Source organism: Marmota flaviventris, chromosome 6 (assembly GCF_047511675.1).
Source record: "Marmota flaviventris isolate mMarFla1 chromosome 6, mMarFla1.hap1, whole genome shotgun sequence".
Lineage (NCBI taxonomy): Eukaryota > Metazoa > Chordata > Mammalia > Rodentia > Sciuridae > Marmota > Marmota flaviventris.
Window position 1 is genome coordinate 92,865,214 of NC_092503.1, and position 27,315 is coordinate 92,892,528.

Here is a 27,315-nt window from a genome sequence, read left to right on the forward strand (position 1 = left end):
TCAGAAATCAATAAGAATGTGATAAAAATTTTGGACACAAATGCAGAATTTTCAACTCCTAACCTTCTTTCCCCCAATTTATCAATGACAAACTCTGTTAACTCTTGTTACACTGACTTGGGTGAAGCAAAGGAATTAATATAAATTTAAAAAGCATGAAAATGAAATGATAACAAAATTAGTCTTAAAATATATTTTCTTTTTTCATAGTAGATGAACAAAATCAGTGAAAAACATCAGCAAAAAAAATCAAAACTATTGACTTAAATGATTTTACAATAAGAATATATCTGTATATTGCTAGTTTAGAAGCTATGCTTTTATAGATCAGTGATTAAACTTTTAACTGAATTAGAACTTCCTGAATGACTGTTTAGAACACAAATTTTTGTTCTTATTCCTAAGTTTTCTAATTTAGAAAGTCTGGAGTAGGGATTGTAAAGGTGCACTTCTACCAAACTCTCAAGGAATGCCAGTGCTGCTGTAGATTCCACCCTTAAGAATTGCTGGTCAATATAAACTCTAGCAGCATCATACAGAATATCTGCTTAAGCATTTTACCCTAGATTACCTCCTTCAGAAAGATATTGTAACACCAGTTTGAGACAATATTGGCCCTAGTAACAAAAAGCATCACTGTCAGAAAAGAGTTAATTTCCACTTGTGAGTGCAAACCAGTAATTCTCTTACCACTTAAATGACTGAAAGCTCAGGGGATCTATGGATGCTTCACATACAATTTTATTATTATGAGCAGTAAGAGTGGGGAAAAAAAACACAACATCAAAAATGGCATTGCTGGGTGTAGCTGGTACACAGGAGAATCTTATAGAAAAGGAACAGGAGCAACTGAGGTTGTACAGACATCAGACCAGAGGAACACAAATTTAGTGATTTCCAAAGAAACAAGGAAGTGTGTCTTGGTTAGTGCTATCAGTACTTTGAATGATAGGTTAAAAATAAAATGAAGTTTGTGAGTTATAGTTGTAATGACTATTACAAAAAAAGGAAACAAACATGTAAAACAATTTTCCTAATACACAAAGTAAATCAGCTCTGATTCTGCCAGATAGTTCTCTCAAATATAGCAGCATAGGAGGGCTGAATTTTTTAAAATGACTAACGATTATGGGAAGGACTAACAGAAACCAGTAGCAAATGTTTAATCATCCTGTTCTCATAAATAATCTGGAGCTATTATCCTTTCCTATGCCAAAGGGGCAAGCTAAGAGTACAATTACTAGGAACCAAAGAAAGAATTATATCTGTATCTTGAATACAATATTTTACATGAACTGTGAACTCATAGAAATGCTCACAGTTATGTCTAAGCTACAGTCTGGCTGTGAGGAAGTGAAGGGAATAAACACTTGGATTTTCCAACATTTTGCTGCTGCTCCATTTAGTAGTGTCTCATCACAACCACTGGTCAGCATCCTGAAATACAGTACAAATAGAGGGGAATGAAAAAGACTATATAGTACCTAAATCAAAGATAAGCAATTATGATAAGGTATTTCAAGATATAAAACTCTAGAGAGGATTATGCTAAGGGGTGAAGGAGAAATCACTGTCATGGAAGGGGTGAACAAATGGAACAGATATTCTTAAATTCTATGATGTGTTGCATGTTTACGTGTCTGCTGGCCTCTGAGAAGCAGAATCCTAGATACATCTTCGAAGAGGTAGCCATTCATCTTAGTAAAATTGTATTTTGATATGTATGAGAAGGCTGCCCTTAAACCACACAAGCTTGTGACCAGAAGACAGGCCCACACTTACTTCAAAATTGGCTGTTTAATAAGGTCATTCCTACTGAATATTATGATGTAGAAACTTTCAGTCATTTCCTGTACCAGCACTTCACAGAGAAATGGGAAAAAAGGAATTAGAAAATTCCTCCTTCTAGTTTCTGCCATCTTTCCATTCTGGCTACAAAAGTGAAAAAAATAAAAAAGCTGTGAAATATTTTAAAATTACTAAAATAATGCTAGACTATCTCAAAGTATGTGAGTACATGTAGTCCAAGGAAAGTGAAAATTAATCTTTGCAATTGGTGATTGGAAATAATAGTTTCCTAAGTGTTCTTAATCACACACAAAAGTTTTAATTATGTTAGATGATACATATAATAACTAATGTGATTGTGATTATTATATAATGATTGTGTATTATTACATATATATACACACATATTTCTCAAATCATTGTGTTGTATGTCTGTTTTATTTTATTTTATTATAGGGGTTTGAACTCAGGGGCTTACACATGCTAAGCAAACATTTTACTACTGAGTTACATCCCCAGCCCTACATTTTAAATTTATGCAATTTTATTTGCTAATTTTACCTCCATAAAACTGGGGGAAAGAAATAAGTGAGATTATGATTGTATTAGAGAAAGATACATTAAGTGAGATGGTAAATGTTAAAGACTTTGAATTAGGAAGAATGTTGCCTTTGGCTGCAAGAAGTATGTAAGTATAGCAGGGTTTGAGAGCATAATTTTTAAATAATTGAGATGTTTAAGGAGGAAGATGGAATTAAGTCCTGATGCCACAGTGAGGAAAAATAGGAACACATGTATAATACCCATATCCCAAGGCATAAATGTTGAAGAAGAGTAATCACTACTTTAGACAGTGTAAAGGAAGAGAATTCTAAGAGGAAATGAGACATGTGCAGATCTGTTTGGAGGAAAAGAGCCTCATAGTGAGGAATGACCTGGGAACATTTGGCCTCTTGGGGTTTCTGAGGTAAAAGGTGATGAGAGATTAATTTCGATGGCCTTGAAAGTAAATCATAGTGGGGCAACTGTGGATATGGGCATAATGTTAGTCATGTGGAATTGGCTCAGAAGCTCACAGAGCTCAAGAAACAGTCTTTTGTGAATCCCTCCAAAGGCAACACTGAAGCAGGAGTCTGTGCTCTACTAGATTTAGGCAAATGGCTGGGGTACCAGGGCACTGAAAGATCCAGCACTAGTGAAGTTTTGTAGGTTCAGTGATCACCTCTTGTGATCACTAACCTATAAAAGGTGGTGGAGAAAGGGAATTCTGACATGACATAGAGAGTTCTGAGTTCTCTAAATACACTAGAACAAGATATGCTCTGCTTGTGCCCCAAGATTTTATACCAGTTTTGAAGACTACCATGAACTACAGTACTGACATTGCCATTTTTTAACCAAATGCACACACACTTACTTAATCTAATATCTACTGAATGCATTGGATCTACTATCATTTGCATCTCAATATGATCACATTCTGAATATTTAGAATGTAATGAGGAATGAGGACCCAAAACTAATTTTTAATATCACCACCTGGTGTTTTACTCATTCAGTAATTTTTCAAATTTGAAAAACAATAGTTCACCATAATTTGAGCAACAGTTTATTTAAAAATCTAGACAAACAAGATATTAGAAAAATACAAATACTGTGGTTTTAAAAATCAGAAATATTGTGATATACAGTTTTTTTTTTTGTTGTTGTTGTTGTTGTTCTAAACTTTTTATTTTCTTCACTCAAACTCTAAAATATTTTATGGGAAAATGATGTTTCAATTTATTTTTTCAGCTTGGTTTTATTTCTGTTTCCTATTCATTGAATTGCAATTTTTATATCTTCAACTCCTTCTTCAATCAGTGCATTAATATCCTTTCCCCCCTTTCAAGTGAGTTTCATGATTTCATTAAGCTGTGATGTCTCACCATGTTAGCCATGAATAGAGTTAGAATTTTCAGCTTCTGTCACAGTAGTTAATTAAGCATACAGGTGACTGAACTGAAACACTCCATCCACAAAAATGCATGGGTCAACATATTTCCCTTTAATATGATAAAGTTATATTTTCACATAGATTTCAAAAAATACTTTTTAAAATATCAATAGCATGTTTGGATCAGAAATTTATTCATTAGTGAAATGCTTCAACATGGACACTCAATAACTCAACTAACAGGAAACCTCAAAGATTTGAAATTAATTATTTCAAAATCTGGGCTGCTGCAATTACTTGCATAAAACCCAAAAAGTTCTGGTTAATTTTTCTTATGAATAAAACATCTTAAAATTTAACAAGACAAAGTGTGCTAAAGTTTAAGAGTAGTTTTTAACTGAAGATTTTAATTATAGACAGTTAAAATATTTAGGACGTTGTTGATATTCCTTTAGCAAAAGTAGGTATGTGCTACTAGTAATGTGATTTTTATTTTCAGAGACTGTTACAGATGACAGAGGTCATCGTATTATCTGGTTCTATAAGTGCCTCTTTTGGGGAACATTTGTTTCCATTAGTATAACCCTTCTTCCGTTAGTCCTGGACATGTCAATTTCTCCATAAATAATAATAAACAAAACATGAGTGAAGTTAGTACAGACATCTCTGTAAGGTTGGATCAGTTGAATTCATTTTGTCATTTCTAAGTTTTCTAAGTCATACTTGATCAAAGGATTCTTAGCTCTAAAATAATCTGTAAAATCTCTTAACACTTCTTAAAATTGAAACTTTCTCACTGTGCCCTCTGGATCACATATTGTTAGCAGTAAATTCTCTAGAATAGATATTATCTCTTCTACACCGTTCTTTCTTTTCCTAACTGAAACTAGAGGACCTTTTCTCCTGTAGACTACTTAGGTGTTCACTGTTCACATTTCCACAACCTGTGTACCACAGGAAATGAATTGCAAATAAATGGCTTTGCCACTTACTCTCCTCCTAAAGACCTTACCCATTTTAACACAGAAATTTATACCTTCCCCTCTCTGATTCTTTGTTTGTCCTTCTCCCTTGCTCATTAAGTGTTTTTCTTCCAAACTACTTCCACTAAAAGTTTTAGCACCCAGTTGACCTATTATTGTTTTTATCTCAATTGTGCATATATCTTGAGTGAGTTCACTTTCCATCTTGGATATCTACCCACCTTTGACACATATTTTACAAATTTAGTCCTCTTCCTCACCTCAGTCCATCTCCTGTGGTCATATACTATAACTTATCATTACCTGTAATTACATACCTTGCATGTCTTAATTAAAGTTTTCCACTGTTTTGTCAAGAATTCATGGAATTTCAAATTTACTTACTCATAAGTTTTGAAGCAGAAAATTTGCAATTCTTTCAATAACCAACAAACACCTCAACTGAATGACTGCAGTGGTCCTCTGTCTCTCATATGGTGCAGATCTTCATTTTCCTTTAAAAAGCCTATTTGCACCTGCATTCTCAAATTCCTTCTCTGCTTTTTTTTTATATTTTAGCAACCTGAAAACACTAAACCTGTTTAACTCTCTATCCTACAAGGTAAATTTTAATCAATTTTCATATATACCTAACATAGCCTTTTAAACAATATATTACAAATTAATGGTTGATTTTCAAGTCCCAGACAAAGCTGCTTGTCTATGGTGTTATTATTGTTTTTAAGATGAATTTATTTTTCTCCCTCTCTAAGTTTCCCCACAAATATATACCAATGATATGAATACTTTTATCATTATAAAAATAATGGTTTTGTTCAAGACACCATAAACTCTCATCTGGAGCTGTTCTATAGCCTCCAACTTGACTTCCTTGTTTTGTCTCTTCATTGATGCACATATGGAATGAAAGTATTATTGACAAAAAATATTTAAGTTGAGATCTAAATGAGGCAAGGGAACATGATAGAGAAAGAGTGCTTGTGGCAGAGAGAATACTCAAAACCAAATCCATAGCCTATTCAGGCCATGCTAATGACTTCTATGGAATAACTGGTCTGCAGAATGCAATGTGGGGTGGGGACAGGTAGAAAACATGAAGACAGAAAGGATCCTAGAAATACGGGCAGTCAAAACATGCAAGCCATTTTAATATTTTGACCTTAAGTAATACGGGAGTATTGCAGGGTTGCTGGCAAATTAATTACAATATTTTATATCATATTTAAAAATATAATGTGGCTGTTGTTTTGAAAATAAATTGTGAAGAGGCCTGGGAAAATGCAGGGACATGTTAGGAAGTTATAGTTAGTAGAAAATAGTGGCTTAGACTAATATTGAAGAGAGGACATGGTAAGAAATTTTGGATTATGGATGTATTTTTAAGGTGTTTTTAGGGTATTTATTTATACCTGAGAGAGAGAGAGAGAGAGAGAGAGAGAGAGAGAGAGAGAGTAGATATATTGATTTACAGTTATTGACCTGAGTAACTGGAAGACAGTTACCATTATCTTACATAAGGAAAGCTACAGCTTAAGTAAATTCAAATGGTTTGTTTCCTTGTCTTCTTTTTGCCACAAAGAAGTGTGTATTTGTTTTAAAAATATGTCCCTCTCCTGCCACTGCCATCCAGTAGTTTTTTGCAACATGTAAATAAACTCTGATATATTAAAAATGCTCCCAAGGTGAATCATCTTTTTCTCCTGCCCATCTCTCCCCGATCATGATCATCTCTTCTTACCAAGGTCTCTTTGATTACTCCAGTGTTGTCACTTTGGTCTTTGAGAGTTTCTTTTTTGGCAGTGTTGGGTATTGAACCCAGGGTCTTATGCATGCTAGGTAAGCACTCTACAAAACTGAACTATGTCCCCAGTCCTCTCTTTGAGGTTTTTCTATGCCCCAAGTTGTCTCCTTCTTCAAGACTCTTCATTTACTTGTCTCCATCCTTTTTCCAGAAAGCACAGTAGCTCAATATTTACTTCATTCATGATTTTGCTCAAATATCATCTCCTTAAGATGTCTTTGCTGCCAATTTTGACATTCTTAAAATAGGTCATTCCAGCCAGGCACAGTGGTGCATGCCTATAATCCCAGCGGTTCAGGAGGCTAGGGCAGGAGGATTGAGAGTTCAAAGCCAACCTCTGCACAAGCAAGGAGCTAAGCACATCAGCTAGACCCCGTCTCTAAATAAAATACAAAATAGGGCTGGGCATGAGGCTCAGTGGCTAAGAGCCACTGAGTTTAATCCCCATCACCAAACAACAAAAACAAACCCTCATTCCTATTACTGTCTTCACTATTACCTACCTTTATTTTAATTATTTATTTTATGGCACCTATTCCTATCATTATATATTTATGTTTCTATAATTTTCATCCTCTGTCCCATAAGATAATGTAAATTAAAGCAGATAATTTGCTGTTTGAAGAGTGGAAACTCTTCATTGTCTTTCTACATTCAAAGTTTAGAGTATATCATGCTAATTTTAATTACCACCCACAGAGGTCTAGTAAGGTTATATTAATGTTTAAAAAAACTATTAAACATGAATCATTTATGTCTGGAGATCCACATGGCGACCTACTTTTCAGTTTATGCCCGAAAGATAAATTGATAAAATGTGAAAGCCTGTAAGTCTATATGTTTTGTTTGTCTTTGCCCATATAAGCCACAGTTAGTAAGCACGTAGTAGTACTGCAAAGCTTTATTGTAAGAATAAGTCTTTATTTACTTCACAGGCTTTTTTCTAAGAAGTGGAATAGGTACATGACACTGTTGAAATTGATACAAGTAACTCTGCCTCAGAATCTCCATCTCTACGTGATAAAACTAAAACAGACAAAAGGGAACTGCAGTGCTTTATTTGAGACAAAAAAAAAAAATGCAACACACATATTCGAAAGGTTCAGGCCCTGAAAAAAAAATGTACCAAAACCCCCTCTGAGTTTTCAAACAAGTGATAGGAGTGTTTCAAGATAACAGAAGCACAGAAAAACATTTGGAGTTAGTTTCTAACTATCTCTTTTCCATTTCCATAGGGTAGTTTGAAAGAACTATTTCAGCAACTAGAAATCGGTAAGCAAGAATGTGCTTCCATTCCAAGACTGACTCAGTTACATACTGTCTTTCAAGGAGTTCTTTAAACAATAATTTTCAATTTTTATTTTTTGATTTATAGGTAGTTACTTCATTATTTTAGTACATTAGTAATTTTCCATAACATTTAGTATATAGTAAATACTTAGTTTTATAGATTTACATTTATGAATTCTCTAACCTTAAAATCTGACATAAATCTGATTTCCATATTACATGAAATATTTACAAAAATGTTGGTGATGGAGCCCATACAATTTACTGCTATAACTATGGAGTTAATTGCTGTGGCTCTAATGAAGATCAGCACCTCTCATTAAAATTAGTAGTATGAATTCCATAAGTCATTGAGCAAAGTGGAATATTTTGCTCAAAAATCATGTTAGTTTGAAGAAGCAGCAAAGTTGTCAGCATTAGATTATTTCATTTGCTTGCATGATCAGCATCCTAAGGAGAAATTCTCCTGGTATGTATGTAAGAAAGTAGCTTTATAAAATTAACACTAACTTAACCTAGTTCCCAGAGTACATGAGAAAAATCCAGTGTCCTTTAGTATAATATGTATCTAGACTTTCTGCTTTCTGGCTCAGGCTTGTTCTCATTGTTCCTTAACTTAGCTAGAATTCTGGGAACAGAAAAGAGACATTCAAGGGCATAGTGTTTCACTGTCCCCTTTTCTTTAGGAATATTACAATAATTTAGGTTACTTTTGCCTTCCAGTTACAGAGTATTTTCATATAGATATGTAACTATAATTTGGGTTTTCTAACAATGTCTAAAAAGGCATTTCTTTCCTCTTTCCCCTTATTTAAACAATCGATCTCCTTTGACAAAAGTGGCTGCTAAATATTTTGAGTAGCTTAAATAAATTTGGTCTTACCTTTTATCATCTCAACAGGAGCAATGCATGCAGATTTTTATTGTTTTTTGAGCTAGGCAAACATTGTTAAAATAGCATAACACCAAGAGGACAACCAGAGAATAGTGGATACTTTAGCAATATAAATACTTCGATTATGTAAGAAGTATAAGTCAAAAATCAGCCCCACTTAAGTTTTTCTTCTCCTTTTTCACAAAGAATGAATGATGTTCTGAATTGAAGGGCTGAAGCCTTTCAGCTGCCAAAGAGGGAGGATAGTGTCATATAATGCAAGAGAGAGGCTGGGCCCAAGACACTCAGAAGAAGACAGATAGGACAGCTACTTGAACTTCGTTGGCACGATTTTCCTTCTCCTTGCCAAATGATGTCTCACTTGGAACACTGCAGGGAGATATGGGACTTGATGAGGTAGCAAAGAAAAATAGCCCATATAAGAGAAGCCTTAAACTGTAGAGAAGAAATGAGTCAAAACAAAATGAATAGAACTGGAAGTCTTTGGACTTGGCATTTTAAATAAGAAAACTAATAAAAAATGACAACAGATTCAAGAGGAGCACATACACACACATACACTACATACCAAGAATGCAATGAAAAACCCAGACTTTCATTTAAACAATTTATTTGAAATTTGAGGGGAAATGATGACCCACATTGCAGATGTCTAGAATATTTTAATGGAAGAATTATTTTAAAATAGATGAAGTAATAATGTAATGAAGAGTTGCTTTCATCTTCATGAGAATAGGTGACTCTCACCCTAAGTTATTATCTTAACCAATAATGAGTTTTCCATAAAGCTGCCCATGGCAAATTTTGAAAAGCTGGAAACCACTAGTGCTTCCTGTTGACCTTAAATTGCTTGAATTTTCTCTCAAAATATTCTATACCCAATTATTTATTTTCTATCTTGTCTCACTAAATGATAAGCTCAATGAGGGAAAGAAATTTGTACACTAAAATATGCACCATGCCTAGAAAAACAAATACCTATGTTATGAGCTTAAGACCTATTAATTAAGTGAATGAATGAACAATGACAGGGAAAGTTGAACATCAAGGAAGAGATCAAGGAGACCCAACATGTGCATAATAGCAGGACTAGAAAAAGAAAATAATATAAAAAAGAAAAAAATTAATCATCTAGAACAATAGCAGCTCTCGAAGGTGTAAAAGATTATAGGAGGAAGCAATAATTAATCAAGTTGAATGTTTCCTTGAGCTACAGAAAGAACTAGGTCTGAATATTAAAAAGGTGTTCCATGCAACTCAAATTGACAATAAAGGCACAAGAGGAAAATCTATTAAACTTCAAGACAGCAAAGTCAATTTACCTACAAAGAAAAAGTAATTAGAAGAAAAAGTAGGGTGACATCATATTGTTTATTTGCAACCCAGGTCAGGTAAAGACACTCCAAAAGCATTGGTAGCCCTAGACAAAGTAGAAAGTATCTGAAGACTACCAAAAGACTGCTGCTTTCTTCAAATCTATACATGATTAATATATATTAGATGATGAAGGAAATAGTTTTGTGTATGCCAAAACTCATACAATCTATCTCCAAATATTCTATCTGAAAACAATAATAAACTGACAACATTTTTTACTAAATGCTTCAGAATAGAAATATCAAATAGGGAAATGTGAAGGACAAAAATAGGGTGTAAAAAATTAAGATTGAAATGTGCAAGCATGTGTGTGTTTCTGTGTGCACACATACACATGTGTCACATAGGTAAATCTAAACAGAATATCTGAATACGTAACTAAAATTAGTTATGAATTAGGGCTCCTGAAACGGAATATTCAGTAGGAAAAAAATGATATTTAGTATTAGAATCTGAAACTAATAGGAATAAATTATTAAAAACAAGACTCCCAGAATTTAGACTGTGAAGGAATTATAAATCATAAGAGAGAAATTCAAGTGTATATATGAAATGATAATGCATGCATATTAAATGATTAATAGTTCTTTCCAAAATAAATAAATATGTGGGTGTTTTGATTTTGTTTTTTAAGGTGGGGGTCAAACCCAGGGCCTTTCATATAATAGAAAACTGCTCTACTACTGATTATAGCCCTGATCCTTTTTGTTTTATTTTGAGACAGGGTCTGGTTAAGTTGACTGGGCTGCCTAGAAACTTGCTATCCTCCTGTCTCAGCCCCAAAGACAGTTGAGATTTCTGGTGTGTGCCCCCACATCCAGCTTCTAATAATATGTTATTGATTATGCATCAGAGAAACTAAAATTTATTACTAATAATGTGGACTTATGAAAGAAGCTTTCGGAATTATGAAGAGAAAAAATAAAATAAATAACAACAAACCAAAGGAAAAGAAACTATGTACAAATGCCACATTTTTTTAATCCATTCATCCACTGAAGAACATCTAGGTTGGCTCAACAATTTAGCTATTGTGAATTGTGCCGCTATAAACATTGATGTGACTGTGTCCCTGTAGTATGCTGTTTTTAGGTCCTTTGAGTATAGTCTGAGAAGAGGAATAGCTAGGTCAAATGGTGGTTCCATTCCCAGCTTTCCAAGGAATCTCTATTCTGCTTTCCATATTGGCAGTACCAATTTGCAGTCCCACCAGCAGTGTATGAGTGTAACTTTTTCCCCCACATCCTTGCCAACACTTGTTGTTATTTGTCTTCATAATGGCTGCCATTGTTACTGGGGTGAGATTGTATCTTAGAGTAGTTTTGATTTGCATTTCTCTGATTGCTAGAGATGATGAGTATTTTTTCGTATATGTGTTGATTGATTGTATATCCTCTTCTGACAAGTGTCTGTTCATGTCCTTGGCCCATTTATTGATTGGATTATAATGGATAATTATGAATATAATGCACTCCACTATTGTCATGTATATAATAAATAAATAAGAAAAACTATGAAATGAAAATATTGAGTATTAAAATGATCAAACACTGCTTGACATAGTTTTTCTTGTTAATAAAAGACATAAAATTTCATCATTTTGTTTATTTCACCTCCTAAATATCTTTACTTATTTGCTTATTTATTTATTTTTCTTCTGTATACCGGAATGAAGTATATCCTATTTATCTTTACTACCATAACAGCCCCTTGATCAGCCTCCAGACTATATTTATGTATTCCAAAAATTTCAAAGCTTATTATTCAACCAATTAACTGTAGTAGATGTATGTATAATACTCTAAATTTTAAGTTTCCAATAACTTTCATCACACTTTGAGATAAAATCCAGAAGTCCAGAGAGTTTTCATGTTGTAGAATATTCTAGAACCAAGATATTTAGCTGTTTGGTAGGGAGTTCAGCAAAACTGGAGTTAAGTATAAATAGACATTTACATATTTTAATGGAAGCAAATATCCCTCTTAAATCATTTAATCACAGTCATGATAATTTGTATTTATACTTGTAAAGGACTATATGTCATGCTGGCATTTACATGAAGAAGGAGGAAAGGAAGGTGTGAAGAAATGGAAGGAGAGAGGAAGGGAAAGGAGGGAGGGGAGGAGGGAGGAGGAGGAGGAAGGAGAGATGAAGTAATGAATATAGGGAGGCAAGAAGAATGGAAGAAAGGAAACAAAGACAAGGAAATGAAAGAAGACTCTTGGAAATCCTAAATGAAAGTCTTTCTCAATAAAGGGGAACACATCTTAAGGATAGAAATTAGTACTATTACTTGGACTCACGCACTGAGCTTATAGTTGCAAAGAACAAATGTAAACATGTAGAACTCTACTGTGGAATTTCCAAAAGGTCCAGGTCTCCATAGGTTCTCTTAATCCAGTTTTATCTCAGAACATTCTATCTTAAATCATCTAGGTTAATTAAAATTTTCATTACCACTAAGTCATTTCCATGTTTATTATTTCATTATACAATCCTCTACCTTTTTTTTTGTAAATATCATACACATTTAACAGTTTTGGCCAATGTTGATTCTATTTGAAATTTAGGGCAAACTCTTGAGTCCAATTTTTCAGGATCCATAATATCTGCTTTGTTTACAAACACTTTCTCAGAGTTGCTGCTGCCTGATCTTTACCCAGCAACCTGTTGATTCCATTCTTGTTAAGGGCCAGAATAGTAGTTATTTCTTTAATTCACAGTCTTGATCCTATTCTTGGACAGTATACTACAGAATTATATGAGTTCAAAATCACACAAATCATTAGATGTTTTTTTTTTTTTAATTTTTTTTTTAGTTGTAGTTGGACACAATGTCTTTTTTTTATTTTTATGTGGTGCTGAGGATGAAACCCAGTACCTCACATGTGCAAGACAAGCGCTCTACCAATGAGCTATAGCCCCAGCCCTCATTAGTTGTTCTTAACTAATTCAGTCTGTTCTAATTCAAAAGGAAAATTGGAACATGACAGTCACATGAAACTGAAATATGATAGTCATCAAAAAGGTACTGTAATATCTTAAAATTTTGATGACTGCCATATTTCAGTTTCATGTGACTATTATGTTTTTCCCCCCATAATCTGCTCACACAACCTCCTCCTCAGGATGAAGGGATTGGAATGATAGCTTGCATACTGGAGTGGTTTTTTGGATTTCTAACTCTTCAAAATGAAAGATATAAATTGAATATCTTAACTCATCTTCATCTATGGAGCTTTGGAGGGGAACACATTTAAAATCGGGCCAAACTTAATTTTATTAGCAACCCTGAAACTTGTAAACAATGTAACTAAAGTGGCTGACATGACTCATCTGGTTGTTTTCTCTTTTATACCACATTGATTGCATTCTATATCACACAGGCTCATGAAGATTGAAGGAGAGCATAAGAAATGTACTTGAAAGTAGTTGATTTTTGCAAAAACCTCCTTTGGAATTTTCACCCAAGAGGTGTTTGAAAGTTATGGGCATTTCTGAAGTAAATGAACAAATAATTCAGTTCTGCTGAATGAACATGCAAAGCTGTGTACTTCAAACAATTAAAGAGTTACATTAACAAACCTTTTCCTTGATGCTGTCCCCCAACTTGCTGTGTCACTGTGGCCTTTAATCCCTTGTTTTATGAAATTTTCTTGTGTCCTAAGGAGGACATTAAATAGAATATATAGCTAAATTAACTTCATTAATAAATCAACTTGTTAACAACTTAAAGTTTTGAAAATTATTATTTATGGTCATGAAATACCTGGTGTCTATACTGAAAGATATTTTCTTTCATGTAATGCCCCATTCCATTTTATAATATAAAGTTCATGAAATGATTTTAGGCATAGGGGTATTTTTCAAAAATTACTGAGAATGGGAACAAAGGTAGTCAGAACCCAGTCTGTTCTTTATAAACTTATAGATTGCAGCTAATGTACTGCAGGAGACAGGATTACAGATTGCTTATTTAAAAATGTAAAATTGATAAAACAAACAATATCCCTATTATTAACTCAACAATAACTATGCCATTATTGTCCACTGTAACTCTCTACACTATGTTATAAATCCATGTGTGTCATCATTAACTTTTGTTAGCACAAAAATCAGTATATGATGACTCTACTAAGCTTTAAAAATCTAATTTTTCATCCTTTTTTCACATTTCACTAGCAGTCTCATTTATCCCCAAACTGTATTTTATTGTTAGTATAAGCCACAGTTGAATTTTTCCTTAAATCTCAAACGGTAATCTTAAGACCATTCAATAAATACTTGTTCTAGTACATTCCATATAAATAAACCTGTTCTTCTTGCCTGAGACCACAACATGTAGGGAGACAATTAATGACTGAAACTACCATGTAATAATATGAGTGATATATAATTTAAACAAAGCATTATTATTTTTGAAGATGAATAATAGACTTTTATGGAAATATTTGAATTGCAATTTTCCTAATTTATGATGGTGTATTTACAGTTGTATGTCAGGATTTACTGGAAAAGACTGTGAGAAAGTAAATGACCAGTGTAGACTGCTCAGCATCAACTGTCTGAATGAAGAATTGTGTTTCAATGTAATTGGAAGATTCACAGTAAGTAATTTAATGCACAGCCAAGTAATTTAGCTCTTTTAAATACAATAGCTTTAGCTAGTCAGCATTTCAAATGCTTTTATTAATTTAATCTAGAGAAATATAACCATATGTGTGTGTGTGGGTTTGTGTATAGATAAATATGAAATACATGAAGTTTAGGTGTATGTATTTTCAACTTAGAAGATTTATGGTGAGAAAGCATTAATAAATTTTCCAGACAATGCTTTCATTATAAAATAATCATATAGCTATTTGATTCCTGGAGATAAATCTCTGTATATCATCAGTTACTAAGGCCTTAAACTCCTCAACTAGATGGAGAAATTAGTCTACTTGTTAGTTCAAGGTCAGCCTCAGGAACTTAGTGAGATCCCGCCTCAAAATAGAAAATTAAAAATAAAAGGGGATGAAGCTCAGTAATAAAGTGCCTCTGGGTTCAATCCCCAGAAGAACAGCAACAACTACAAAAATCTTCATGGCATAGTCCTGGTGCAATACCTTATGTGTATTAACAGTTGTAAATGTCCAAAAATTTGAATTTTAAAAATCTTGTCCAAGAAAGATACATATACAGTATGGCAATTATTATTTATATTTGTAAAATATAAAAATTGATACTTTCTATAATTGCATAAATACATAACAAAAGTGTAACTAGTAAACATACACATGACTTCTATTTACTAAGTTTAGTAGAAGAGCTATTTACAGACCTTGGGGGAGTGAAATTAAAAAGTATAGAGGAGACTTCTAACATTGGTAATACTTGATTCTTTCACAATAATATGAAATTTTGGTTTAACTTTTTTATCAGCACAGCTCAATTATACAAAATAGTGGAATTTCATTCCCCAAATACTTAATTTTTTAATGCTAAATTTCAGGAATAAATATAGTGAGAACATAATGTTCATTTTATTATATTTTCTATGTTCTGGTAGCATAGGTATTTAAATAAAATTTTTTTCAATAATGAAAAGCCAATTTACAGAATTGATCAATGACATTTATATGATATGTACATTGACAAGCATATGTTGGATATTATAATGTTGTTATATAATAATATGTAGATAAGGAAGTAACTATTTGATAGCTTACATATTTTGGATATAATATATATTTTTGATATTTACCCATTTGGCCTTCTCATAAACCTCATCCCATCTTATGTTAAAAAAAAAAAAAAAAGGCCATTAAGTTTTGGATATTTTTCCAAGTTCACATTATTTACATGGAAGGGTAAAGCTAGATTAAAGTAAGTCTTTATGACCCCTAAATCCTTATTTTCATTCATATGAATGTATACTTTCAACATAAAGAATGTACAACCATTTTTTTCTCTTAATATTTATGTAGCCATTCTTTGGTAGTAAATTATCTAACAGAAATATATCTCTCACTTTTATCTGAAATTCTTTCACCTCATTCTATTTTTGATTTGGTTGGATGGGATGAGGATAGTGGTAAGTAGTTCCTGTTCTATTTTAGGACAATCTCTGAGTATTATCTCTGAATTTGCTTTTTAAAACTTTTTTCCACCCTCAACTTTTCCTGAATAATTTTACCTAATTTCAACTTTAATATTAATTTTATATTAACTTTAAAACCAGTTTGGATTGTTTTAAAAAGGAATTTGAATGGTGTTTTCACTTTCAACATTGCATAGATAGTTCAACCTTAACATGGATTAAATTGCATTTTCTTGAATTCCTTCTGTGCATTGATGTTTTCAGGAAATGTGGATAGTGAATGGCTTTAGCAATATCAGCTTTGCCTACAATTTCTGATCAGAAACTGAGAATTCTTCCTCCTCCTTTCCAATTATCAACTTTTCTTCTGCTTTACAGTGTTGTTTTTTTTAACTTCAAATCTTTATCACATTTCATCTAACTTGTCAACTTGCCTCATATATTGCTTTACTAATGTTTCTTGGCTTCAAATATTGTGAAGTTGAATTCAGATCAATTTGTATAAACTGAGAAATTGAAAATCTACATTTTAATTAATAATCTGATATTCTACAATTAGAAGCTAAAATAAAAGAATGTGCTCTTTTACTATAAGTATGATAATATTAGAAAATAAAACATACTAAGATTTTTACAGAAATTAGGGAATTAATGAAGAGTCCCTAAGTAGATAAAAATCAGCTAAAGACAGTATTTGATTATTTTAAAAGATTAATAAAATATAGCTTTCACAAACTTATGGAGAAAGCACAGAAATTACACAAATCAAGAATCTAAAAGTACATGTCACATTTTTAGACATTTAATGATAATTAAATAATATTTAATTTTTTTCAAATATTTAATTGATAGTATTTTTTAAATACATGAGAGTGGAAGGCATTACAATTCTTATTACACATATAGAGCACAATTTTTCATATCTCTGTATGTATATAAAGTATGTTCACTCCAATTCCTGTCTTCATACCTGTACTTTGGATAATAATGTTTCTACCCTCATTGCTAACCCCCTGACCCCTCTCTTCCCCTCCCACCCCTCTTCCCTATCTAGAGTTCATCTATTCCTCCCATACTCCCCCTCCCTACTGCATTGTGGGTCAGTCACCTTATTTCAGAGAAAAGATTCCGCATTTGTTTTTTTGGAATTGGCTAACTTCCCTTAGTATTATTTTCTCCAATATCATCCATTTACCTGCACATGCCATGATTTTATTCTCTTTTATTGCTGAGTAATATTACATTGTGTATATATGCCAAATTTTTTAATCCATTAATCTACTGAGGGTCATCTAGGTTGGTTCCAAAGTTTAGTTATTGTGAATTGTGCTGCTATAAACATTGATGTGGCTGCGTCCCTGTAGTATGCTGTTTTGAAGTCCTTTGGGTATAGACCAAGGAGAGGGATAGCTGGGTCAAATGGTGGTTCCATTCCCAGTTTTCCAAGGAATCTCCATACTGCTTTCCATATTGGCTGCACCAATTTGCAGTCCCACCAATAATGTATGAATGTATCTTTTTTCTCCACATCCTTGCCAATACTTGTTGTTTGTCTCAAAATAGCTGCCATTCTGACTGGAGTGAGATGATATCTTAGAGTAGTTTTGATTTTCATTTCTCTAATTGAAAGAGATGATGAACATTTTTTTCATATATTTGTTACTTGATTGTATATCCTCTTCTGAGAAGTGTCTGTTCATGTCCTTGGATCATTTATTGATTGGGTTATTTGGGGTTTTTTTGATGTTAAGATTTTCAGTTCTTTAAATATCCTAAAGATTAGTGCTCTATCTGATGTGTAAGGGTTAAAAATTTGCTCCCAAGATGTAGGCTATTTATGTCACAGATTGTTTCTTTTGCTAAGAAACTTTTTTAGTTTGAATTCATCCCATTTATTGATTCTTGACTTTAATTCTTTCACCAAAGGAGTCTTATTAAGGAAGTTGGGGCCTAATCCCACATGATGAAGATTAGAGCATACTTTTTCTTCTATTAGATGCAAAGTCTCTGGTTTAATTCCTAAGTCCTTGATCCACTTTGAGTTGAGTTTTGTGCATGGTGAGAGATAGGGGTTTAATTTCATTTTGTTGTATATGGATTTCCAGATTTCCAAGCACCATTTGTTGAAGATGCTATCTTTTCTCCAATGCATGCTTTTGGTGTCTTTGTCTAATATAAGATAATTGTAAATTTGTGGGTTAGTCTCTGTGTTCTCTATTCTGTACCATTGGTCTACCAGTTTGTTTTGGTGTGCCAATACCAAGCTGTTTTTGTTACTATTGCTCTGGAGTACATTTTAAAGTATGGTATAGTGATGCCACCTGCTTCACTCTTCCTGCTAAGAATTGCTTTAGCTATTCTGGGTCTCTATTTTTCCAGATAAATTTCACGATTGCTTTCTCTATTTCTATGAGGAATATCATTGGAATTTTGATCAGAATTGCATTAAATCTGTATAGTGCTTTTAGAATATGGTCATTTTGATAATATTACTTCTGCCTATTCATCTTCTAAGGTCTTCTCTGATTTCTTTCTTTAGGGTTCTGTAGTTTTCACTGTATAGATCTTTCACCTCTCATTAAGTTGATTCCCAATTTTTTTGTTTTGAGGCTATTGTAAATGGGGTAGTTTTCTTCATTTCCTTCTCAGAGGCTTTGTCACTGATATACAGAAATGGATTTGATTTATGGGTGTTGACTTTATATTCTGCTACTTTGCTGAATTCATTTACTAGTTCTAGAAGTTTTCTGGTGAAGCTTTTTGAATTTTCTAGGTATAAATCATATTGTCAACAAACAGTGCTAATTTGAGTTCTTCTTTTCCTATATGTATTCCTTTAATTTCTTTCATCTGTCTAATTGCTCTGGCCTGTGTTTCAAGAACTATGTTAAATAGAAGTGGTGAGAAAGGGCATCCCTGTCTTGTTACAGTTTTTAGAGGGAATGCCTTCAATATTTCTCCATTTAGAATGATGTTGGCCTGAGGCTTAGCGTAGATAGTCTTCTCAATGTTGAGATATGTTCCTGTTATAGCCAGTTTTTCAAGTGTTTTGAACATGAAGGGGTGCTGTATTTTGTCGAATGCTCTCTCTGTATCTATTGAGATGATCATATGATTCTTTGAGTCTATTTTGAAATATTTATAACTATAATTTTGACAAATGAAATGTGAAAAAAATTCAAAAAACATGACTTTCCAAAAGGAAAATAGAGAAATATCTAAGTAGTTTGTTATAAAATCAAATTTCATATATATATATATATAGATAGATATAGATATAGATATATGATATATATATATATATATATATATATATATATATATATATATATATGATATAGATAGATAGATAGATATAGATATAGATATACATATAGATATAGATATATCTCCCCCTTGGGGAATTGGACCCTAGGGCACTATACACTGAACTGCATACCACTCTTTTATTTTTGTTTTTTTAAGACAGGGTCTTGCTCAGTTACGCAGGTTGACCTTAAAGTTGTAATAGACTTGCCTCAGCTTCTTGAGTTGCAGAGTGACAAGTGTGCCACCATATTAGTCTTTAATTTTTTAATATCCCTTGCAGTAACAAATTTTCCAGACAATACATTCTGCCCGTGAAATTCATCAAACTTTTAAGGAAGATATAAGATCAATTTATAGAAACTATTACTGGTAATAAGGATGAGGAACAAATGGCAACTCATTTTTATAAGGCAACTTAGACTGTGAAAATGAAATCTGACAAGGATATTACAAAAATAAAATATTCCTTATTAAGATATTACTAACATACAAATAACATCTTAAACAAAAAGAGAAAATAAGTTTATTTGAGCAATATATGAAAGTATTTCAAGACCAAGAAACATTTTTTGGCTTAAGATAAATATTCTCTCAGATTTCTAGAACAGTTATTTCAGTAAGAGACAAATATCGGGTCATCTAACTAGATAGAGATAAATAAATAAATATATAAAGAAATTAAAATAAATAACCACCTTTATTCATGACACAAATTCAGGAAACCATTGACAATGATCAACTTCTTCAATCTGATAAAAGCTACCACAGACTTCCAAAGGTAGCATAATATTTATTGGTGAAAACATGATTTCTTTTCCCTTAATGTTGGCATAGATATTGACACTGATTTTATCCAACATTTTTCTAAAATTTTCTCCCAGCGAAACAATACAAAAAGAAGAAAAAATATATATACATGTATCTGTATAATATATCTGTATATGTATATACATACATATATATATATATATGTATATGTATATGTATATACATACATATATATATATATATTTTATATATATATATATATATTTATATATATATATATATATATATAAAATAAAATACATAGAACATAAATATAAAATGAATGAAACATCACAAAAATACATAGGATGATATATATATATATATATATATATATATATATATATACATATATATGTAATATTCACAAGAATTCTATAAAAATGTTAAAAATGTTGGATTATTATATAGAACCTACTATTTCTACACTATATAAACAATATATCAGAAAATGAAATTAATATTGTACAGTCCTAAATCTTAAATTAAGCATGATTTTGATATTATAAAAAAATGCTTCAGAATAAATTGAACAAAATGGGGCAAAACTGCTATATTAAAACTGCATAAGAGTAAATAGTATAATTAAGTATGTTTTAATTGCATGAAAGATTAAATATTTTTATAATCTTCTTTCTTCTTAATGTAATTCCCAAGCATTTTGTAGACATTGGCAAACCAATTTTGAAATGTATGTAGAAACCCTTATAAGATGTTACATACAAAACATTATTAAAAATGAAAACAAATCTCTAGGATTTTCCCTGCTTGATTTTGAATGACACTTTAAAACTAACTCCTATAAAGAATATAATATTGGCATAAGTATTGACTAAGACATCAGAGGAACAAAAGAGATAGTTCAGATAAATTAGCAGGGAAAAGTTTACAGATTTCCAACATATTTGGAAGATATTTGAATTGGGAGAGGAATGTTTTCTCATCAAATGGCACATGAGAAAAATGAGCATCTACCTTTATCCAGGCCATACACAATTAATTTGAAATGTAGCATAGGCCTTAAAGTTACAATCATGAGATGTGTAGGGAACAGAAATAAGCAGAAAATATAGGATGGTGGCATTTCTCAGGACTTTGCATTAGGCAAAGATTTGTTAGATAAAGCCCAAGGCAATTTGTTAATTTGATTTCATTAAATTTAAAAGCATCTAATCATCAGAAGATAGAAAAGAAACAACTACAATCAGTTATAAAGCTTAATTTATGTAAAAATAAACATAATCCAAGTGGGTACTATTTACTTGAGTTGATCTTAAATAGCATCTTTATTGAAATAAAATGATGGAAAATATGTTATCAGGGAAAAATTAACCAAAAATTTTTTCAATACCCATACTAAGTTCATTCAAAATAAACTTTAAGAGATAAAATTATAAATTATGATAACATTTTAATAAGTTTTAAATTGTAAGAAAAACACAATTATGGTTTTGAATGAACTTACAAATGTAAGTTAAGAAATATATAGGCCAATGGGGACAGAAGCAAAAAAAAAAAAAATTGAGGAGACTAATTCCAGGTCAAAATTCTAAATGTGACCTTTAAGAGGCCTTACCAATGGCAATGATGATTCTTTGCCTCAAAAGCTTTATGGATAGAAGTTGACCACACCAGGTTCAGTGTGCAATCATTGCACTGATTTTTTTGGAATGAGTTATACTCAAAATATTGAACCATGGTGCTGCAGTCTGGCTGGGCACAAAATCAGGAGCCACTCAAGCAGGAACAAACTTTATTTTTGAAACTGCTGCCAATGCCCAGTATGCTCCCAGGAAAATTGCGGACCTACACACAATGCGTTCTCCAGGACCCCAACAGGAAGTCCCTCCTCCGGAATTCCCTCCTACCGCACTTCCCCAACCAATGGGAACTCTCCAGGAGTCCCGTAGCAGGCCAAGGTGGACAGCAGGAGTCCAATATCCATATGAATGCAAATCTTAACATAATCATATCATCTCAATGGCTTGCTGGTGTCACCTTTCAACCAAAAATGCCATGCATCATATTACTTGGCTGTGGCTCTTAGCACCATGGCTCCCAATTCTTTTGCCAACTCATGCTCAAATGCATTTTATTCCTAGTCCAAGCATTCTATTCAAAGACCTTTTAATGGGAGTGTAGGTGCTCATCTGAGATATTTCCCAAGTATTTCTAGGGCAATTTCCTAAAGGATGCAGCTCTGGCTTAGGAATTTTTATCTACTTAGACTCAGATTTTCCCATATCTAGCCCTCCAAAGGGGGGAAAAAAAAACCACCATAAAGAGTCAGAAGTCTTTTTTGTTCTTAGGTTCTTGGAATGAGATGATTATCCATTTGTTTTGTGTTGAATTGATCAAATCTTCCAGAATGCTTCCCCCTAGGACTGCACTGTAGTAGACTGCATTGTAGTAATGAATGAATAAGTCTAGACTATTAGTTTAATTTTGGCTCTGTAATATAATGGGCCACATCTATACCTGATTACTCAGCAGGAAATTAAAAATCCTCTGTCATAGTGGGGTGTATTTCTGGCTTCATTTAGAATTATATGTATACTTCATTTAGGATTAATGTATACTATATTGTGAAGGTTTAAAGAGAGAGAAGAAATACAATTAGGCAATAAATTTTTATAGATTACCTTTATATAAAAATTCAAGTGTAAGTAAATATATATATTTATAGTGTTCAAATTGTCTAAAATGTTATGTCCTTTAAGGCACTATGGATACATAATATTATTATCTGCATCACAAAACACAAAAGTATATAGAAATTAGATTTTTGTTTCACAGAGGAAAATGAGACAGCATTTTTCACATGTGTACAGAAAAAAATACAATTTGGAATAAACCTGCCTAATGACAGTTTAGTAGTATGTAAAATTGTACAATTTGTAACCATTCAATATCTAGAAATACCTAAAGTTAGTAAACAAGATTCTATTAAACATGATTGCCAATTTTTTACTATATTTTATTTATTTTAGAATAGAAGTTTCAAATTAAGCAGGAGGAATGGATAAAAAGAATAATGTATCCAAAAAAAATATAGCATGACTCCATTTGGAGAATTTTTGATTTGAGAGAGAGAGAGAGAGAGAGAGAGAGAGAGAGAGAGAGAGAGAGAATTATTTATTTATTTATTTATTTTAGTTTTTGGTGGACACAACATCTTTATTTTTTTTTATTTTTATGTGGTGCTGAGGCTCGAACCCAGCGCCCCGCGCATGCCAGCTGAGCGCGCTACAGCTTGAGCCACTTCCCCAGTCCATGGAGAATGTTTTTAAGTTTATTAATGATTGTTGAAAAATGTTCAAATTAAAATGCCCAGTGGAAAATGGCTGCATAATGTTAACTGTAATTTGGTTAAACATATATACAAATATTTATGTTTTTATAACAAAATAAGATAATTTTCATGTATTTACTGGAAACTGAAAAGTCAAATGTCATGGCTAGACTCCTCCTCCATAGTTTATCCATTGGTTTTCACATCCCAGAGTGTTGCAGATATCAGGAATTACTATATATGGGAAGACCAGTCTTCCCAAACAGCAGGAGCTACAAGGCAGGGAGGCCAACTGGGGGGAAAAGGTCATGTACTTCTGATGTCATTATCTCTATAAGTCGTTCAGAAATTTATAATTTTTAATTATCACAACATTTATTGAATATGGATTATTTGATAGAAAAAATATATAGTTTCTAAACCCTGTGATTTACCTTGCCCAGACACAAATTGAATCAGTCAAGGTCACAGAAATAAGGATCCAGAGATAAATATGAGGAAGAATAAATTTGGAAGTACAGAGTAACTCTGAATTATTATAAGGACTTTAAATAAGATCAAGTTTAATCAAAGTTTTGATAGTGAGGTCTGGATGATTTTTATATTATGCAGTTGTACATAAAACTTTCCAGAATTAAATTTTTAAAAAATGAATGGTGGTTTACTCTTGTTAATGAGTTGAAATTGTAATTATATTCCACCCAAGTAACTTTCCTTTTGAATATACATTAAATTGAAGCCCTATGAATACAGCAGATGCTTTAATAGAATTAAAATCAGGAACTTTATATTTGTTATGGTTTAGATATTAGGGTCACTGGATGCTTGGCTATTACTTGAGATGGTGGCAGAACTTTGGGTGCTGATTCTGCATGATGCAAGATACTGGAGTTAGGGGTTCATGAAGACTTCCACCAAGATTTCAAAGGAAGGCTTAAGAGGCTAGGCAAAGCACAGCAGGGTCAGCCTCCCTGTGGTCATGCCCTGTGAAGGCAATACATGGAGATGTGAGGAGAAAATCAAAGCTGCAGTGGAGACCCCCAGGATTAATAAATGCCAGTGGTGTGGAATATCCACTGAAGGATGCTGCAGGAATTGAATTAAAACAAGTCAACAGAAAGGCTACTTGGGCTGCAACAAAAAAGGCCACAGGAGTGGAGCTACACAAGCCTGTTGAACAGAACATAACCTACCATGTACCCCAGATGCTGGACTTGAAGTTACAGGACTTGTTGGCCCAGCTGGATTTCAGTCAGACTTTGAACCCATCCCCTCTATTTCCCTATTTTTCTGAATGGAAATGTTTCTGTTGTCTGATCATCATGTGAGCTGTGTCCTTCCACCACACTCTTCTGCCTTTATGTTCAGCCTCACCTGGAATCCCAAGGAATAGAGCCTATTGTCCATGGACTGAGACCTCTGAAACCATGAGTCCTCAAATAAACTTTTCCTCTTCTACAATTGTGCTGGTCGGGTCTTTCAATCACAGCACCAAAAAAGCTGACTTTAAAACAATATTAAGTAAACAGTTGAAAAAATTTAGGTTAGAACCTTTTTAATTCTTTTGTATATTGGATATTTGTAAAGTACTTTTGATTTTTACAGGAGCTCACACTATGAGATTGTCTTGAGTCTCAGAGGAGACATTGGACTAAAACTTTTGGGCAATCTTGGAACTTTTATGACTCAGGAGAGGCAATGGAATCAGAATTACTCTGTGAGGTGTGGGCTGGCAGCTAAAAGACCACATGGACACAGAAGTAATTTTTTCACAAAGTGAGGGGTAGGGAGGGTGAACAGCTCTGTGACCTCAATGGTCCTCTTCCACACTGGAAGACAAAAGAGTGAGAACACCAGGAATCGCTTTACTTATAGGGAAAAGACAACAAAGGATTTTTGATAGAATATTCTACACCATGTAAGGCAGGGGATAAAGTTTCAAGGGAGGTTTCCCAATCCCATTGGGTAACACTCAAGTCTAGAGCTGACACAAACTTCTTTGCTGAAGTGAAGGTGAAGGCCACTTGCTTCACACAGCATGGGGCGTGCAATGCCAGACTGATACCCCCTTTACTCAAGTCTGAGAGTGGATGCTTAACACATGGGCAGGCAGCCTCCCATAAGTGTCCTCCAAAAGCTCATATGTGTGAGACAATGCAACAAGGTTTAGAGGAGAAATGATTGGGTTGTGAGAACCTTAATGCAATCAGTGAATTAATTCCCTGAGTGGAAACTGAAGGCAGATAGGGTGTGGCTGGAGGAGATAAGTCATTGAGGGCATGGTGTAGGGGTATGTATGTTATAGCTGGCATGTGGAGTCTCTTTCTGTGGTCTGATCATCATGTGAGCTTTGTCCCTCCACCACACTCTTCTGCCATGATGTTCAGCCTCACCTGGAGTCCCAAGGAATAGAGCCTATTGTCCATGGACTGAGACCTCTGAAACCCTGAGCCCTCAAATAAACTTTTCCTCCTCTACTTTTGTGCTGGTCGGGTCTTTTAATCACAGCAGCAAAAAAGCTGACTTTAAAATAATATTACGTACAACAGTTGAAAATTTTTAGGTTAGAACCTTTATAATTCTATGCCATACTTTTCAATTTGACTTAAATGTATCATTTTAATTTTTTTTTTATTAAAGTAGTATAAGGAGGCTTAGCTTTTTCACTGAAATTGTGTTATTCAAGTACTTTTACAATGTCAATTGCTTCTCAGTAGTAATAAATGTTTCCTGTGATAAACAATTGTTACTTCCCAATGGAGAGTGTTAGCTTTCTAAAAACCACCACTGAATAAGCCATTGAAAAAGTTAAGGGTTCATGGGAAAATATCCTCATAATTACTATATATATACAAAAAAATGGCTTCCAACTTATAATAATTAAAATTGTGCACATCATTAATTAAAATATAGGTACTGTGTGATTAAATGCCATTTATTATACCTTATATCAATGATTTGAGATTTATTTCAGAGTTTTAGTGATTTACTAACAACTTTATTTACTATTTTCATTTCAGTAGATGACATGCATGTTTAGAGACACAATGTCTGGTTTGTTCCTTTTATATTTTATGACTTCCTAATATTATGACATAATTGTTGACTGTTATTTTTTGTACCATCAGAGAAAATATTGTTGAGCTTTCTACAAAGCTGCTTGGTTGTCATCTTTTACATCTTCTTTTATATCTGCTCAGGGATGCAGATATAAGGATTCAGCTTATGTTTATCTCATCCTTTTAAGTCCTCTATAAGGAAGGCTTCATTAGAAAATCAACAAAAAAGCAAAATCTAAAAATTGTCTAATTTAACTTCACCATCTGCTTTATTTCTGTCTTCTATTTCCATCCTCCAGCTATTCTTTTTTGTTTTTCTTTTTAACAATTATCTTCTGTCGGGAGCCATTCTTGGGTTGCACATGGGATGCCACACATGGAAGCCTAGTAGATAGAGACAGCTGGTGTCTGGGTATGACCAGTGGACATTTTCTCTGGTAATTGCCCAGGGACAATGTGAATCTCTTTCCCACTCTGCTGTGGCCCATACAGTACCTGAGATGGATGTGATTTACCAAGATGTCAATCAACCTTCTGACTGGAAGACATCACAAGCAAGACTCCACCCTTGAAACCTTATACCTATCTTTGATGTACCCCTTTAAATAAATCACCAGAGCCATTTTTTTCTTTGTCTAGTTTCCAAACCCATGTAGACTAGATCTATCAGGGGCTTTGCCTATTGTAAATATGTT

The 27,315-nt window shown here is 33.1% G+C and overlaps 1 protein-coding gene across 1 annotated transcript in view; it reads left to right on the forward strand.

Annotated features, from left to right (window-relative positions):
• Nucleotides 1–27,315, forward strand: part of Eys (eyes shut homolog) — a 1,581,889-nt gene that overhangs the window by 93,192 nt on the left and 1,461,382 nt on the right. Inside the window, 1 exon segment of the mRNA XM_071613805.1 lies at nt 14,564–14,678. Within this exon segment, the coding sequence (XP_071469906.1) occupies nt 14,564–14,678 (115 nt within the window).